Source organism: Dromiciops gliroides, chromosome 3 (genome assembly GCF_019393635.1).
Source record: "Dromiciops gliroides isolate mDroGli1 chromosome 3, mDroGli1.pri, whole genome shotgun sequence".
Taxonomy (NCBI): domain Eukaryota; kingdom Metazoa; phylum Chordata; class Mammalia; order Microbiotheria; family Microbiotheriidae; genus Dromiciops; species Dromiciops gliroides.
In genome coordinates, this window is record NC_057863.1 from 499,629,507 (window position 1) to 499,647,672 (window position 18,166).

General features: G+C 38.3%; 1 protein-coding gene across 9 annotated transcripts in view; it reads left to right on the forward strand.

Moving 5' to 3' along the window:
- ARHGAP32 (Rho GTPase activating protein 32) overlaps nucleotides 1-18,166 on the forward strand; it is a 363,679-nt gene that overhangs the window by 328,806 nt on the left and 16,707 nt on the right. For all 9 annotated transcript variants that reach the window (XM_043990499.1, XM_043990500.1, XM_043990501.1 and 6 more), the window contains 6 exons: nucleotides 5,168-5,312; nucleotides 5,780-5,862; nucleotides 12,514-12,621; nucleotides 13,050-13,195; nucleotides 15,110-15,305; nucleotides 17,539-17,684. In XM_043990499.1, the coding sequence (XP_043846434.1) occupies nucleotides 5,168-5,312; nucleotides 5,780-5,862; nucleotides 12,514-12,621; nucleotides 13,050-13,195; nucleotides 15,110-15,305; nucleotides 17,539-17,684 (824 nt within the window). The remainder of the gene's footprint in view (nucleotides 1-5,167; nucleotides 5,313-5,779; nucleotides 5,863-12,513; nucleotides 12,622-13,049; nucleotides 13,196-15,109; nucleotides 15,306-17,538; nucleotides 17,685-18,166) is intronic.

Consider the following 18,166-nt stretch of genomic DNA (forward strand, 5'->3'; position numbering starts at 1 on the left):
GTTCAAATCTAGCTTCAGACACTTAACACTTACTAGCTGTGTGACCCTAGACAAGTCACTTAACCCCAATTGCCTCATCCCTCCCCCCCCCCCAAAAATCATGCTTTTAGGTAGTTCAATAATTCTTAAATTCTCTCTTCTTGATCCATTTTCCAGGTCAATTTTCTTCTAATGACATACTTGTTATTTTCTTCCATTTTTTTTATTCTTTTGACTTTGTTTCTTGATGTTTCATGGAATCTTTAGCTTCCACTTTCCCAATTCTAATTTTTAAATAATTCTATTCTTCCTCTTTTTCTTTGGCCTATTCTGCTTTTTAAAGAGTTCTTCTGTGAATTTTTGGGCCTCTTTTACCATTAAATCAATCCTTTTTTTTAAGGTATTATTTTCTTCAGTATTTTTGTGCCTCTTAAGAAGCTATTAACTCTCCTTTCCTAATTTTCTTTCAGTATTCTCATTTCTTTCCCTAATTTTTCCTCTACCACTTTTATCTTTTGCTAATTGTTCCAGGAATTCTTGTTGGGCTTGGGTCCAATTAATATTTTTCTGTGAAGCTTTGCTTGTAGCTGTTTTCACATTGTTTTCTTCTTCTGAGTTTGTCTTGCTCTTTGCTACCATTATAGCTTTTTATAGTGAAGTTCTTTTTTTGATATTGTTGGTCATTACTCTCACCTGTTTCTTGATTTTGAACTTCATATGTAAGTTAGGCTCTACTCACCTGGGGCACTGTGGAGATACTGTCCTAAACTTCTGTCTTTTTCATGCTGCTGTTTTCAGAGATAATTCTAGAAATCTATAAGTTTTTAATGCTTCCTAGGTGGTATGATCTGGAGAGAGGTGTGTTCACTGCTCTCCTGATCTGTTCTCTGTTCTCTGCCCAGGAAGAGTTCCTACTCTGCTACAGTTACAAATGCTAGCACTCCTCTTTTCCTTGAAACTGCAGAGTCTCTGCTTCTTTATGACCAGCTATTAAGCACTCTTCTCCATTCTGGAACTGGGACCCAGAACTGCTTATGGGCAATAGAGATGCCAATCAGCTTCAGCTTCACTCAGTGCCAGCAAAGGGTCCCCTATAATCTCTTTCTGGCCAGTTGTCTGACCCTCTAACTGTTTCTGGGCTGAGAGCTCCTGAAGCTTCTGTTGTTGTCCATCTCTTCATGCTGCTGTATTCTGAGCTGGCCCCCAGCCTGGTATCACATACCTTTCCTGCTAACCTCCTCAGTTATCTTAGGATGGAAAAATCTCTTATTCTGACCTTTTGTTTGATGCTGCCACTCCAAAATTTGATTCAAACAGTTATTTCAAGTTGTTTGGAGAGGAGTGTTAGGAGATTTCACCTGGGTTGTTGCCTGTACTCTGCCATCTTCTCTATCTTTAAATATTAATAAACTGCATACTCACTTTTTAGCCCCTTAAACTTTGGCTTCAAAGGAAAGGGAAGGGTATGAATGAAGCTTTTATATAACACCTGCTATGTGCCATATATTAAGCCCTTTTTCCAAATATCTCACTTTATCCTCACAACAACCCTGTGAGGTAAGTTCTTTTATTATCCCTGTTTTCTAGATGAGGAAATTGTGGCAAACAGAGATTAAGTGATTTTCCTTGGGTCACAAAACCAGTCATGAGGCCAGATTTGAACTCAGGACTAATTCCAGAATCAGTGCTCTATTCACTTGCTACTTCTCAGTGGAGGTGCATAAGATTTGAATATTTCCCTGTTACTTAATAAAGAGGGCATATGGAAGATCTCAGATATAATGCTGTCACTCAAATGCTTTGGGGCCATTTGGACCTGGATGGACATTTTTCTATGAAGTTTTTATTGGGAAAAGAGAGGTCTCAGCTGCTTGTCGGTGTGAAAGCAAAGTAAAGGAAGAAATAATTCACAATTAGATGATTTCATTGAATGTATTATGGCACTGTGGGCAAGTCATTTAACTTCTCTGCCTTAGTTTCCTCAGTTGTAAAATAGAGGTAATAACATCACCGACCTTCACAGGGCTGTTCTGAGGATCAGGTGAGATAAAGTGCTTAAATAAGCACTGATTCCCTTTCTTCTCACCTGATTCCTAGGTGCTCTGGAGAAGTGCCAAGGAATGACTTTATTATATTTTCTCTGAATATGGTGCTTTTTTGAAGTTCTTAGGGCTTTCTCTGTGGAATTCTACATATGAATGCTAACTCGGACTCTTGTGGGGAGAGAGGAATAAACTAAAACACAAGGATCCTAGTGGGTGGATAAAGGCTTTAATTATCAATACCTTATACAGCTGTGTGTATGTATGTATGTATCTTTTTTCTAGTAAGCCTATCCATTCATTTACATTCCTCAAAGGGAAGATGTCACTTGAAGTCAAAAAATTCTAAGAAGAAAACATATCATTATACATATCATAAGAATGGATCTTAGAAATTACACAGCACATAGTAGAAAGCTAATCACAGTACAGTTTAAAGGTCCACAGTATCTCTGCTTGATGCACCATTGACATTTTAGCCTTCACATATCCAAAATAGAATTGTTTGTTTTTCCATAAATGGCTTCCTTTTAATGGAGAATAGATCTGTCAGCCAGATCCATGACCTCAGAATCATTCTAGACTCTTTCTTTTCTCTAATTTCCCATAGCTAGTCAATTGATAAATTCAATTGATTCTTTCCCTAGAATAATTCTATTCACATAATCATATAAAATAGTTTAGATTCTCATCACCTCTTACATGTACTATTATAATAGTCTCCTAATTAGTCTCCTCTTCTTTCCCTTTTTTTTTTTTTTTGTAGGGCAATGAGGGTTAAGCGACTTGCCCAAGGTCACACAGCTAGTGTCAAGTGTCTGAGGCTTGATTTGAACTCAGGTCCTTCTGAATCCAAGGCCAGTGCTTTATCCACTGCGCCACCTAGCCGCCCCCTCCCCCTCTTTCTATTATTCCTTCTTCCAGTCTCATCCCTCCTTTTCCCCCTCAAACTCAGCTGCTAAAATGATCTAAGGCTCAGATCTGACTGTGCCTCTTTCCTGCTAAAAATCCTTCAGTGGCTTATTGTTTATAAAGTAAAATACAAACTCTTTCACTCACCATCATTCTCAGCAATCCCAAGATGTGGTTCCAACCTACTTTCCTAATCCTTGTTTCTCATTACTCCCCTCAGCTACGTCTCCTACCCGCCTGTTTACACAAGCATTCCTCCCCCTAACCTCTCCCCCTCTCCTGGAATGCACTTGTTTTTTAATTAGAATTCTTTCTATCCTTATTTTCCTCCTCAACTCTGCTCCAGGGCTTTGTACTTCTAGAAGCCCCCTGTAAACCTCCCCCTTGCTTTTCCTATCTTCTCAAATTGCTTTGTACTTATTTATTTGTTTACATGATCTATCCATCTAGGAACAAGAATTCTTAACTTATAGTGCAGAGATTTCAAGAGGTTCACAAACTTGGATGGAAAAAAAAATACATCTTTATCTCCACTAGGCTCTAACTGAAATTTAGCATCTTCTTTAATGATGTGAAAGTGCTATTCTCTTTCACCAGACTGCTCCAAATGTCTTCATTACATTTTTTTTAAATTAACCATAACTGTAGAAGAAAGTAAAGTTATTTGAAGGCATGGATTGTTTAATTTTTCTCAAGGCCTAATCCAGTACCTTATAGGTTTTAGGAGCTCAATAAATGTCTATTTCATTAAATAAAATTCTTCCCCCAAACCAGACCATGGTCATCTCCAAAAGTAGATTATAAACCTACATCTGAGATTAAATGTAATCTGCTGTAGATTATACCTGAAATGTGAAATTAAAAGACCCAAGACCATGTTTCCTAAATTCATTTGATGTTAGAATATTTTAGGATTTGAATTATGCCAATGATGCCATTAAATGCTAGTTTAGTGAACCTGAGGGTGAAAAACAGTCCTAGGACAAAGAAGAAGGATCAGCAAATTTCGGAACAAAATTGAGAAAAGTAGGCCTAATTTGGGCATTTCAGTAATGAGAAGCAGATATATGTAAGTGTAAGGAAATGTTGCTAGTACAGAATTGCTCACAGAACTCCAATTTATACTGCTTAGAACACTGTGGTTTTACAAAGCATGATTCCCTGGGAAACATTGGTACACAGATATAAAATGAATTACTTCTTCTCTAAGCTTTCTGTTAGTAAATGAAGATGATAGTAGGTTAGACATCATGCTATTTTACCCAACGTTCCATTTCATTACTCTGGATATTAACATCTGAAATATTTCTTTCTACAAATCAACTAAATGTTGAGTTGAAAACAAATTGTGAAAGTCACATAAACTTTTAACATTGAGGAATTGAGGATTGTACTGTATAAATTATTTAGATTGAATAAACTAAATGCCAGAGGCTGAAAGTGACCTCCCTTTGAGGCATATATTCTCAGAGACAAAGAGATTAAATTTGAATCTCTGTCTTTCATTCTTTTTTTCTGGATTTAGTTCTATAGATGAAGATTTCCTCTGTCCTCCACTGACTTTATTTGTTTTCACAGCTCATCTGTGTAAGTCACCAAGAGCAGCTCTTATGGCAACACCATATTTGAGAGGCCTCTCTCCATGGGCTCTTTGCAAAACAAATTATTTAGGTCCCAGGTGACTCTCAGAATCAGGGTATCCTAAAACAAATCCCCATAGGATTTAGTCCTAGGTCTCATGTGAATCAATGCTGGTTAATTTGAACCAGCTATTTTGATGTACATATTCCAAGTGATGATTGTTTGGCCTGACTTGGCATTTGGAAAAGAACTTTTATTTCATGAACATTTTCTCTCTGTGAAAAGCAGGGTCTCTGTAAGGAATCACTTCATGTGGTTTCTGGCTTCCTTCTCTCTCACCAGCAGAAACTCACTGAGTTCCACAGCTTGCATCCAAGGAATTTCTATACAAAGTAGTTTTGATCTGGACCAGCTGCCCTCAGCCCTAAATTTTAGCATTTCCAAAAAGCTTTGACTATTCTTGTCAGTTTGATTCAAGAATGGCCACTGTATCTTAACACTGGGAACAATGATGGTGGTCATTAACCCTTATCACATTCCAGGGAGAAAGTGAATTCTCAAGATTCTTCTTTTTAGGATTTCTTTCTTTTTTCTAATCATGTCTTCTTTAGCTAACAGAATTTCATTTTGTTCTTTCCATATATTTTCTTTAGGCATGAATTTGACTCTGAACATATTCCCGACCTGACGAAAGAGCCTTATGTTCAAGATATACATTCAGTTGGTTCCCTTTGTAAGCTGTATTTTCGAGAACTCCCGAACCCTCTACTCACTTACCAACTGTATGAGAAATTCTCAGTAAGTACTCAATGATTTGGAAGCAAGTTTTGTTTAAGCTGGGAACTTTATTGTGGGTTGTTTAAAAGAGAGGAAGAAGACAAGCTAATTGGTTTGGCTAAATGCAAGTAGTGGTTTCAGGGCCAAACTTGAGGCTTAGCTGAAAGTTCTTTATTTTTCCTCAAACAGTCGTTGCCAGCCACAGTCCTTGCTGTTTCAGCAGGTTTTCCCCCCTTTCGATATCTTTGTATCTCTAACTTAATCTCCCACAGAATTTTTTCATCCAGCTTCTATGATTATATTTTTATCAGTTTCAGTGATCATATAAGTATAAATCTTCTTTGATAACATGTTGTGTGTTTCCAGTTCAGTATATGAGGGTGAAGAAACACAGTTTGAAAACTGAAATAAGTCTGAAGAGCTTCAATTAATAATTCCTTTCCAGCAAAACCCATTGGTTTATTTTCTTCTCTGTCTTTGTATTACAGGATGCAGTTTCTGCAGCAACAGATGAAGAACGACTCATAAAAATTCATGATGTCATCCAACAACTCCCCCCTCCACATTACAGGTCTTGCCTTATATTTAAAATACTAGGCAGTAGGTCTATTAGTATCTAAAATTAGGTTCTCCTTGATTAGCTCACTTTTTAAAAATTTCTCCAGAAGTAATTTTTTCTGGAATTTGATTTTAAATAAGTTTTTTATGGTTATTATGACAGTTGTTTTGAAAAGTCTCCCTTTTATTTTTATATCATTTAACTTTATCATTGGCATGTCTATTTAGTCTTGAGTTCACTAAACCGTTAGTAAGGAAATTTAACATATTTTAATATTCATCATAAATATTGGTCATTTTATATAAAATATTTATGGTAATTATTAAATTTAGTTCCTTTGATATAAATTAATTTACTATCCCATTCACTCCAGAAGCTGTTCCAGACTTTCTCTTCTGTCCTGAAACTTCCCATGGCTCTCCTTCCTTTTTCTCAGATGAGAACCTCACCTCATATTTCAGCAAGAAGCTGAGGTCATTCACCACAAGAGCTCCTTCTCCTATTTTCTTTATGTCACATCCTTCTGCCATCATCCTCTACTCTGTCCTTTCTCATGAAGAGGTCTTCCTTCTCTTTACCAAAACCAACTCTTGTACACATACTTTTTGATCCTATCCCCTACCATCTCCTCCAGCAGATTATCTCTACTATCATCCTCCCCTCAACCCTAATCTTCAGTCTCTCCCTATCTACTTATTCCTTTCCTGCTACCTACAAACATGCCCAAGTCTCTCGATACTTTAAAAAACAAACAAACCCTCACTTGAGATGACCCAACCTTATTTTCATCCTCTTTCCTCCCCTTCTCAGCTGAACCCTTTGAAAAAGCCATGTTGATTGGGTGCTTGCACTTTCACTTGATTCTAGTCTTTATTGGTTTGGCTTCTGACTTTATTATTCAATTGAAATTGCTTGCTCCAAAGTTACCAGTGATCAATTAATTTCTGGATTTACTGGCCTTTTCCCACTTCACATTATTTTGATGTCTTTGCCACATTTGACACTGTTGGTCACTTGAGAGAATTGGATATGCTCTCTTTTGGGGGTTGTGACCCAAATCTCTCTTACACTCCCCCCATACATGACCATTCTTTCTTAGTCTCCTTTACTGAATCTTTATCCATGCCATGTCCACTGACTGTCAGTGTCTCCTCATCTTTTTACTCTGTACTCTTAGTGACCTTATTCACTATTGTGGATTTAAATTCAATTTTTATATAACTGATCCTCAGATCTCTGTATCCATCCCTCTTCTTTTTCCAGAATTGTAGTCCCATATCACCAACTGCCTATTAGATATTCAAACTAGATATCCCAAAGACATCACAAACTCATTATGTCCAAAATAAAATTATTTATTTTCCTCCATACCCACCCTTCTTCCAAACTTTCCTGTTACTATTAAGGGAACCACCATCCTTCCAGTCAGCCAGGTTCACCACCTCAATGTCATCCTCTGCTCTTCACTCTTGTTCATTCCACATATCAAATAAGTTGCCAAATCTTAGTTTCTTTTGTCATGCCATATCTCACATGGGTCCTCTTCTGTCCACTCACACAGCTGCCATCAATGTGTCCCTAACAGACTTTTAATTGGGCTTTCTGTCTTGGGTCTTTCTTTATTCTATCCTCCACACAGCTGCCAAAGTTTTTTTCCTAATGTGTACATCAGATCATTTCACTCCTTATTCATTATACTGCAATGACTCCTAATTACCTCTAAGATCTGTTCTTAGCACAATGCCTGGCATTATGGTAGGATGTATAAATGTTTATTTCCGTCCTTTTGGGGTTAAGCATAAGTTCTTTTCTGCTTGGTATTTACAACCCATCTTCTCGTTTTTTAGTCTTCTTACACAATTCTCCCTGACATGAGCTCAGTAGTCCAGCCATAGTGGGCAGGTTACTTTCCCTCATATATGATTGATCCATCTCTCATGTAGATGCCTTTTTAATAGTTAAGATTCATTCCTTGAATTCTCTCCTTCCAACTACTGCCTCTTAGAATCTCTGGTTTCCTTCACAAACCCATATCAACTCCTACCTTTTGCAGGAGGTTTTTCCCAGTCTTCCCAGAGACTGATGCCTTCCCCTCTGAAGCAACTTTATAGGAACAGAGATTTAAAGCTGGAAGGAACTCCATGGTCCATCAAGTCTATGCCCTTATTTTACAGATGAGGAAAATTGAGGCACAGAAAGTTTGACTTTTTTATGTCATTTATTAACATGTGGCAGTGTTTAATCCAGTTCCTTCCCAGGCCTCCTGATCTTCCCATCCCCAAGTTTCCTACATTCTCTGCCACAAGGAAGAAGTGGTTGAGAGATTCTGCTATTCATTTAGACAGGTTTCAAAAGCATCACTGTAACTTTAGTAGGCTTGTCAGCAGGAATACAGCTTATTTAGCAGCACATCACACCATCCGGAGATAAGTGATAAAACAGAACAATAGGCAGGAAAGTTCAGATAACCGATGTTTTACTGGAGATCTTCAAGTCTGGGAAAGCCTGACATGACCCTCCCTCTGCCACACAGCTGCCAGGCTCTCGAGCCTTCAACTAATGCTGCTTATTCAGCTTCCTCCCCAGGAGAGAGAATCCCCAGAGAGGAAGTCAGTGGACACATGCATGGCCCTGGTTTCCCAAAGCCTCACATTGAAGCCTGATCCCTATCATTACACATCAAACACAGACATATTAAGCTTCATTTGTTCTTGGCAGTAAAGAGAGATCCTTACAACATACAGTAGCAGTAAGATAGCATCTTGTCCATCAGTAATTCCTTAACTCTTTATATGCATTATATACCTATTGGTATACATGTTATCTTCCTCATTAGAATAAGCCCCTTGAAAGCAGGGAGACTTTTTGCACAATGTCTGGAACATAATAAACAACTAATAAATGCTTATTGGTAACTATAGTTAACAGATTTATATATAGTACTAAGATCTTGCATGGATAGCACTATGTGGTTTGTCAAAGTCTTTTCATATACATTTCTTGATTTGGTCTTCAAGGATACTTTTAGGGGGTAGACAAGCATAGATAGTGATGTACTAGTTTTATCAGAAACCAAGCCTCAGAGGAATTGTGACTATATTCTGCAGAAGTGGTGTTGCCCTGCAGTGATATAGGGAGTGTCCTCCCTGGGAGTTCTTTATACCAATGGCATTGCACGTTCAATCCCTAGCTCTCTCAACTCCTTCATGCAGTCTTTATTCAAGTCAAACTGATTTGCTCATGTTGCTGTTAAGGTGCAGGATATTTTCAGTTTTCTACTGCAACCACTCTGTTAATTATCCAAAGAAAATAATTGGATCCCACCTTGGCCCAATTTGTCCCTCCTTAGGCAACCTGGTGCCCTCCTGAGTCCGCAGGGCTCACTATGCTGATGCCAAACTTAGTTCAGACACCCAGTTGCTATAGAGCACTGCAGCTTAGAATTCCTGAGATCTGGAGGCCTGACAGCCTCAGACTTCTCGTAGCTCGGATTACAGGCATGTGCTACCACACCCAGTAAATTAATACAATCTTGCAAAATAGATTTTCAAAGTGGTTTGTCACAGAAAAAAATCTCTTTGGTCTGCAAAATTCAGTTTCCCAACCCCGTGGAATCAGGACAGCTCAATAGAAAGGATTTAAGACTTGAAGTCTAAGCTCAAGCCAGCACTGCCACTTATTGTCATCTGTTTGACCTTGAACAGGTCACTTCATGTGAACTCTGGGCCTCAGTTATCTCCAATGTAAAATGAGGGGGTGAGACTGAGGTCTCTTCCAGCTCTAAGTCTCTGATCCTACAATCCATCTAATCCTCTAACTAGTGCCCTTGCTCACTCGGCAAAGATTAAGTTTGATTTAAATTCTCTGAAATTTTCTGAAAAATAGGAAAAATAATACAGGCTTCAGAGGGTTTTGTGAGAATCTAATAATATAGTATTTGAAAAACATATCATTGTAACAATAAGTTGTTATTATCATTATTGATTGAGACAGAATTATCATTTTTATTAGGTCAGTTTCCAGATTCTTGTGAAATCTATACTAATTCCCTTGAAGATATATGGAGCAGTACTTCCTTTCACCTCTTAATTTTTGAATATTAATCAGACACTGTTCCTGTGCCCCTTTCTCCCTATCTTTAACATGAGGAAAAGCCTATAACTTAGGTACCTCTAAGAACCAGGAGCTAAATTACTGTTCCTTAATGAAATGAAATATTTCACTGACATTACCTCCACCAAATACTCCAATAACTAAGGCCCTGGTACTTTTTATCTTAATGTATCCATGGTTCTTTAAAAAGAAGAAAATGATTGCACAAAATTGGGCAAAACAAAGGATAGGCTCTTGGGTTTTGAGGAAGCAATACATGCCCAAAGTTCCTGAATATACTAAAAGTTTCCCCTCTAACCAATACTAGAATCCACTGTATTCTTGATTGTTATTTAGGGAGGTTAGAAACCCAGATGGCTCTTGATGGAGCAGAGAATTTGAATTAATTTATAATTGACATGTCTGCTGTATGCAGAAACTAAATTTGGTGGAAAGAACTATTTCATTGGTACAACCCAGCATGGAAATCAGATGACCAAAAATTCTGTCTTGCCAGATAGAACTTTGCCTAAGTGGTGGTGATGCAGCAGTGTAGTGGAAAGAGGCCTGTACTTGCATTGGGAAGAATCTATATCCCAGCTTTGCTTCTAACTGTCTACATGAACATGATCCAATCACCCTGCCTATGCCTCCCTTTCTTCTGCTACAAAATAAAATTATACCATATGATTCCTTGCCGTTCTATGAGCCAGGGTTTGTTTTCTTTCTTCTTTTCTTTTTCTTTTCTTTTCTTTTTTTAAATTTAAGTGTTTACCAATTTACCAAAACAGTTCCTGTGGAACTCTGTTGTTTGAAATACCAACCACCTTTCACCCTAAGAACAGTGTGACAAGAGCGGTGAGATTTCTATGCCTACGCCACAAAAACCCATTTCATCATTCATGAGAATAACAGACTAAGAGTGCACTTCTCTGTGTTTGCTTTAAGGTCTGCAAAATGCTTTGACACACTTTGTGTCATTTGATTCTAGAACAACCCTGTAAATTAGGCACTGATATCCCCATTTTAAAGTTGAGGAAATATACTCAGTGAGGTTATTTACCCACAATCATACAGCTGGTGTCTCATTTGAAATTTGAACCTGGGGGCACCTAGGTGGCCCAATGGATAAAGCACCAGCCCTGGATTCAGGAGGACCTGAGTTCAAATCTGACCTCAGACACTTGACACTTACTAGCTGTATGACTCTGGGCAAGTCACTTAACCCTCATTGCTCCACCCCCCCCCAAAAAAAGAATGAAATTTGAACCCAGATCTTCCTAACCCCAAGTCCAGCATGCTATCCACTATCCTATATGTAGTATTTACTGTTACCAACACTGTTCTCTAGAACCTGATTGCCATATGAGAAAATGTACTGCTTTTTTCTGTCTGAAGAAGCCAGAAATACATCCTCTTCTCCTTGTTCCCCTCCACCCCTCAATTTCTCCTGCCGTTAGAGTAAGGACTTCTTGGCCATTAGAAAACTGAAGTTAACTTCTTACTTCTGGGATATAGTCTCCAGAAAGAGTGGTGAGGGATGAGCACTCTGAGGTGAAGCTTCGGAGAAATAACAGAGACTAGAGACCCCCTGACCAAGATAATAGGGTAGGAGCTGAAGCATGGGAAGGGGGAAAGGGAACAAGCATTCCTTTCGTGCCAGGCACTGGGCTAAAACACTAGTGGAGAGGGAAAAAAATGACAGAGATTTACCTTTAGAAAAAGCTTATCCCTTCCTTTCCCCTTTGGTACTGCCAGACCTGCCACTTTGGACCACTAGGGCCAAAGTGAGAGCAGAGGAAGGAGGGAGTGTAGACCCAGGCAGCTAGATGGCTCAGTGGATAGAGCAATCAAGGCCTGGAACTATGAAGACTCCTCTACCTTTGTTTAAATCTAGCCTCAGATATGTATTAGCTGTGTGACCCTGGGCAAGTCACTTAACTCTGTTTGCCTCAGTTTCCTCATGTGTAAAATGAGCTGGAGAAGGAATGACACACAACTCCAGTTATCTTTGTCAAGAAAATCCTTAACAGGGTGACAAAAAGTTGGACACAACAGAAAAAAGACAACAAAAACAAAAGCATATTCTTGGGTAGTTGCTGACCAAGGAGAAAAGGGAAGGAAATCTCACCTAGTAGCAACAGGGAGGGAAGGGTAGTTTCTGTGTCACAGGAACACCTGATTTGTACTATTCTCCCCTCCCCCCCATCCTTATTGTTGTGACTGGTTGTAGTTAAACCAGGTGCATATAGTCAGAGACGACTTGTATAGCTGGTTTTCTACAAGTTGATCCTATTTGGATCAAATTTATCCAATTCCTTTTTTATTGGCTTTTTGTGGTTGCAATAACTACATTCAGTATCTATAACCCCTTTCTTTCAGTAATATAATAATATTTATAATTAATTGATAGCATAGTTTTCTTTTTTGTTTTTTGTTTCCTTTTTACCATAGAAGAAATACACTTTAATTAATGGGGCTCCTCTGCTGAAAAGATAGTGGAATGGAATGCTAATTGATGAATACTTTCTGTCTGCTAACAGATTCTGATGTGTTTATTTCATTTTCCAGAACACTGGAGTTCTTAATGAGACACTTGTCCCTTCTAGCTGACTATTGTTCCATCACAAATATGCATGCCAAGAACCTAGCGATTGTTTGGGCTCCTAATCTTCTAAGGTAACTTGCACTTTACTTCCTGCCTTCAGTAAACTTGTCATACATATGAGATTCGATTTAACACTGCTCTCTAAGGAAGACTTTAAAATGCAAAATTGTCTCTTTATCAAATGAATTTCACCAAGTAGTTTCTTATTGAAGCATTTAATACTGGGTTATGTTCCACTGCTTAGCACAGAGCCTGCCACACAGTAGATGCTTAAAAAATGTTTATTGAGTTAGAGGATTCAGAATAGTTTATAACATTGTGACCATGGGCAAGTCCCTTGCCCTGTGTTTCAGTTGCTTTATCTGTCTGTTGAAGAATTTGGGTGACACCTCAGAATCTCTTAAGTTTCCTTTAGCTTTGGAATTCAGTGATTTCGTGATTAACATCCCAGTGTGCTTACCGTTGTGAATCTCTAATGGTAATTTGTTTTGTTTTATAGATCGAAACAGATAGAATCTGCCTGCTTCAGTGGGACTGCTGCCTTCATGGAAGTGAGAATTCAGTCAGTGGTGGTCGAATTTATTCTTAATCATGTGGATGTTCTCTTCAGCTGCAAACTTAGTGCAGTCATTCAGGATGGAGCAGGTATGACTAAGCTTGTATTGACTCACACTTCTCTCTAAATATTTTCTCCTAAAAGCATGAAAATGGGAAAATCAGTTTTCTTTGCTGTATAAATATAAAGGGATGATGTTAGACAACTTTCTCATTCCTTTAACAGAGGAAGCATCATACCAAGGTCATTTACTGTGAATAAAGGAAATACCACATGCTGGGGTAACTTGGCAGCATTTCAGTCGATGGTAGTCTTTTTAGTAATGTAGCTTTTTACAAATTATATTGAAAAATAGTTTTTGCAGTGATGTTTACACATTTCCAAAGCTATCAAAAATTGAATTTCTCATCATCTTCCCTGAAAAATCTGCCCCTCCTAACTTCCCAGTTTCTATTGGTAGCACTACTATTCTCTGAGTCAGTCATTCTTTCCACTTTCTTCCTCTCCTTCACTACAGACATTGAGTCAGTAGCCAAACCTTATCATTTCTACCTTCAAATTATTTCTTTAATCTTCACCCTTCTTTCCATTCCCATTTTCCCAACTATAATTGAGGCCTTCATTGGTAATAGACATTACCATGCTCTGTGGAAATGATCTCCCATCTGAACTCCTTGTCTCATCTTTTCACCTTGTGTTTTTTAAATTATTGTGCTAAACTGTGTTTTCTAAAATTATTGATTGCTATTTCTATATTAATGGCTATCACACCCATTTTGGAAGTAAGCATTTATTGTTTATTAATATTATATATTCCAGTAAAGAATTAGTAAATTATTGACCATGTGTCTCCCTAACTCCTCATAGTCTCAGGCCTTCAGGGCTACATACTTACATGGTCCTAAGAGGGAGAGTGCACACCAAGAGACAACATTCCTAGCCAAGGGAGCGGGTTCAAGAAGCTAAGAGAACGGAAGCCCCATGTGGTCAAAGCTTAAGACTTTTATCCTCTTTTGATAGAAGCGGGTCAGCATTATTCAATTCCATTGGTTAGCAGGACTTGAGGGTGGTTCAAATTAAAATGAACTCTAGTAGATGACATAAGGGGGATGTATGCAAAAGACCATCACTCAAGGGCAAAGGCCTAGTCCAGTATCTAGATGTGGTTTAATCCCAGCATCTCACTGAGCTAGACAAAAGAGTTGGTCTCCATCTCTTGTTCCCTTGGGCTTGTCCCAGACAAGATTTGAACTTCCTCAAGAACTGGACTTTCTGGAGTGGGGTGGGGAAGGATTAAAACTGATCTCTGGGTCCCCCTAAGAAATTAATTATTAATAATTATTTTCTCACAACCTTTTCAGCTTTATTTCACATTATTTTCACACAGTCCAATTGGATTTCTTCCTGTGTCTGTATGTTATTCATCTATTTCCCATATCAGTAATTTTGAACACAGCATAATAAACTATTCAAACCCAGCGCCATTTCTGCTTACTAGAATCCTTGATCTCTTTTAAGAATCAGATCCTATGGAACCTCCTCTATGATGCCACCTGTGTTGTCTTACTCTAGTGCTTAGTGTTTTGCACATAGTAAGCACTTAATAAATGCTTTTACTTTTATTCATCCCTGCTTTCCCTAGTTTCCCCTCCCCTTTTCAGCTAGAAATGATCACCATCCCCTCAAATGTCATGCATTCTGGCCTATCCTATACACGTACTAATTTTCTAACAAGTATTTTAGTTATTTGCGTACATGTTTCATCCCATTCCTTGACTACTCTTCTTGAGACCATGGACTTGATAGTATACTACCTGGGAACATCCAGAACCTAGCACAATAGAGCCCACCATAGGTGCTTTACAAATATTTCTTGAAATGAGCTGGTATTCTGGATATTGTTTAGGGCAGGACACAGAAAACTGCCTAAATTTTTTTTTTCCTCAATATACACCTACCTTTTTCCCATGCTAGGAAGTCTAACTTTCCCTTTATCCTTGCAGCTTCTCTTTCGAGGCCCAAGTCCCTGCTGGTATCCTCTCCCTCCACCAAACTACTGACATTGGAAGAAGCCCAGGCACGAACACAAGCTCAGGTCAATTCTCCAACTGTGCCCGACAACAAATATATCGAAGTAGGAGAAGGGCCGGCTGCACTTCAAGGAAAATTCCACACCATAATTGAGTTCCCTCTTGAAAGGTGAAATAACTGGATTTCATTCAGGTTCAGGTTTCTATTTCAGTGTTGTAACCAAGGGAAGGCTCAAGAAGAGTGTGTGTGCTTGGGTGTGTCATACTAGCCAACTCATAATGAATCTGCAGTGAGACATGGCATCCAAGAAAACTAGTGAGCTCCTAGCCTCAATGAAGAGAAGAGAGGCCCGGCACCCAGGAACAGGACCATGATAGTCTCTCTAATCTGCCCTCAACATATATCACACTTAGAGTATGAGGTCAGTTCTGTGCACCATTTTTTAGGAAAGATAAGCAGAAGTTCGTGTTATTATGAAGATTGGCTGAAGGAAATAAAGACGTTAGCCTGAAAAAGGGGGAAAATAGCATGGAGAGACATAATAGCTATATTCAAGTACTTTCAAGAACTCTTCCATGGAAGAGGAATTATACTTGTTTAGCTTTGGCCCTGAGCAGAACTAGCAGTGAGTAGAAACTGCAAAGGGCTACCTTAACAGGAAGGTGGTTTTTCCTCATTGGAGGCCTTGAATCAAAGGTGAGTGACTCCTTGTCAGGTATATTCTAGAGGAGAATTTGATGGCCCCGAGTTCCCTTCCAACTCTGAAATTCTGTTATTGAGTACATAAAATGTGTCCTTTTAATAGCAGCTTCATTTAATTAAAAATAAATTATTAAAAAGCAGTTTCCACAGGGATAATTCTCAAGAGTATTCACATTTCCACTGTATATAAATTGATTTTTCTATCTGACACATATCACTGAAGGATTTGTTTTAGTTTTATTTGTGTTTACTGTTGAAGTGGAGCAACTTACCTTTAGGAGGAAATGCCTAGCTACAAGCACTGACTTGTTCTAGAAGAGATCCTAAGGAAGGGTAAACTATCATCTGTAAGGTCCCTTTCTGCCCTAAAATTTCCCGATTCCACAAAGTACCTGCGGTAACTGCACTATCCCTTTCTTCTATAAGTTGGAAAGGACTTCAGAGGTCAGTTAGACTGTACTTAATTTTACTTGTAACTTAAAACATAAAAGATTTGAAGTCTCTTTGCCTGAAAGTCTTTCCTTTCCTCTTTTAGAGTATAGCTCACTTTTACATGGTGAAGAACCGTATTGTCTTAGGACCAGCATTTCCCAAATTTTAGGCTCTCCCCATTTTAGTGATGTAACTATCAGAACATTTCTTAAACACAAAACCAAGCTATGGATTCTTAGCTTTTCCAAAATTGGTCTCATATTTTTGAATCCCTGTACAAATGATGAGGACCATAAATATCTAGGATGCTAGTTTTTAACCTAGTTAGTACCTCTGACCTCAACATTGCCCATGTTGCTTTTTGGTCTAATTCTCTGTATCGCTAGACGTCCTGTCGTCCTTGTTCTTTGTCTCCTGCCTTGGCTTTTCTTTACATTCTACATCCCCCATGGCAGCGAGGCCTTTTGCTTGCTTTATTCTTAGGGAGAATAGCATGCCATGCTTTAAACACCATTGTATTTTAAAAGGCCTTCCAGCTCTGGTTAACTGTTACCACTTTGTTTTGCTGCTGCATTTCTGCATTTTATTATACACATGTAAGTGTGTGTGTGTGTGAATACCTTTAATTTGTAACCTTGTTTGATAGCAACATTGTTCTTTGTCACCTGTTCTTTGTCTTGTCCTCTCTATTTATCTCTGTTCATGTATACAATGAAATTCCTCGTCAAATAAAAACCCTATTGCCTTCTTTAAAAGTCATCATATTAGGAACCTAAAGCTTTATATAAAAATTTTCTCCTACCTAAATATTTCCTATTCCATTTCTTAGATAATTTCAGATATTGTCAATAATGAGGATGAAATAGACCTGTACGAGGCAGTGTTTTATAGCAGAATGATGCTAGATTTTTCAGGAGAGAACCCAAGTTCAAACCCTAACTTTGATATTTTTTTGACCATGAATAAGTTCCTTTACTTTTCTCAACCTCAGTTTCTTCATCTGTAATATGAGTGGTTTGGACTTAGAATGCTCTCTAAGACCTCATCTCGCACTAAATTTGTGATGCTATAAAATCAGCATAGAGTTCTTCAATACTATTCAGATATTGCATTTCCTTAGTAAATGTTAGCTTCATGGTATACTAAAAGAAGAAGAGATAAAACTTGCAGTTGGACATTTTCCAAACTTTTTGGAGTTTTCTTATTTTCTTTTAGTAACTTGGCCTTTGGGTATCTTAGTATCAAGTTCTTCTCTTCATTATCATAGGAAAAGACCTCCAAACAAAATGAAAAAATCTCCTGTGGGCAGTTGGCGTTCCTTTTTCAATTTAGGGAAATCATCATCTGTTTCTAAGCGGAAACTTCAGCGCAATGAGAGTGAGCCTTCAGAGATGAAAGCAATGGCTCTGAAAGGTGAGTGCCCTCCACTTGAGCTTGAATCTAAATTTTTTTCCTTACTCAGGGTCAGTGCTGATCCCACTAGATGTTGTAATCAACTAATTAGAGTATTACAAGATGAGTTCCCTCCCTTGTCTCCATGTTGGCAAATCATGGTCCTAAGACCATGCTCTAACACACCTACACTACATTCTTCACACATTATCTGTTACAACACTCCCTCCCCTCAACCTTCTCCTGGCATTGGCCCCACAAGACAGTTATAATTTAACCATGACCCTAGTATCTGTAGCAGATTGGCTCTGCATGACTCCAGGGTGAGAGTAAGAGGCCTGTACCTCTTCCCTTTTCCTTTTCAGTAGTATAGAGTATGTCCCAGGATGGATGGGTTGCACTCTACATTTGTAGATCTCATTGTATTATCTTTCCCTTAAAACTCATCCCTCTTTTGAACTTTTCTATTACTATTAAGAATACTACTAGTCATCCAGGTTTGC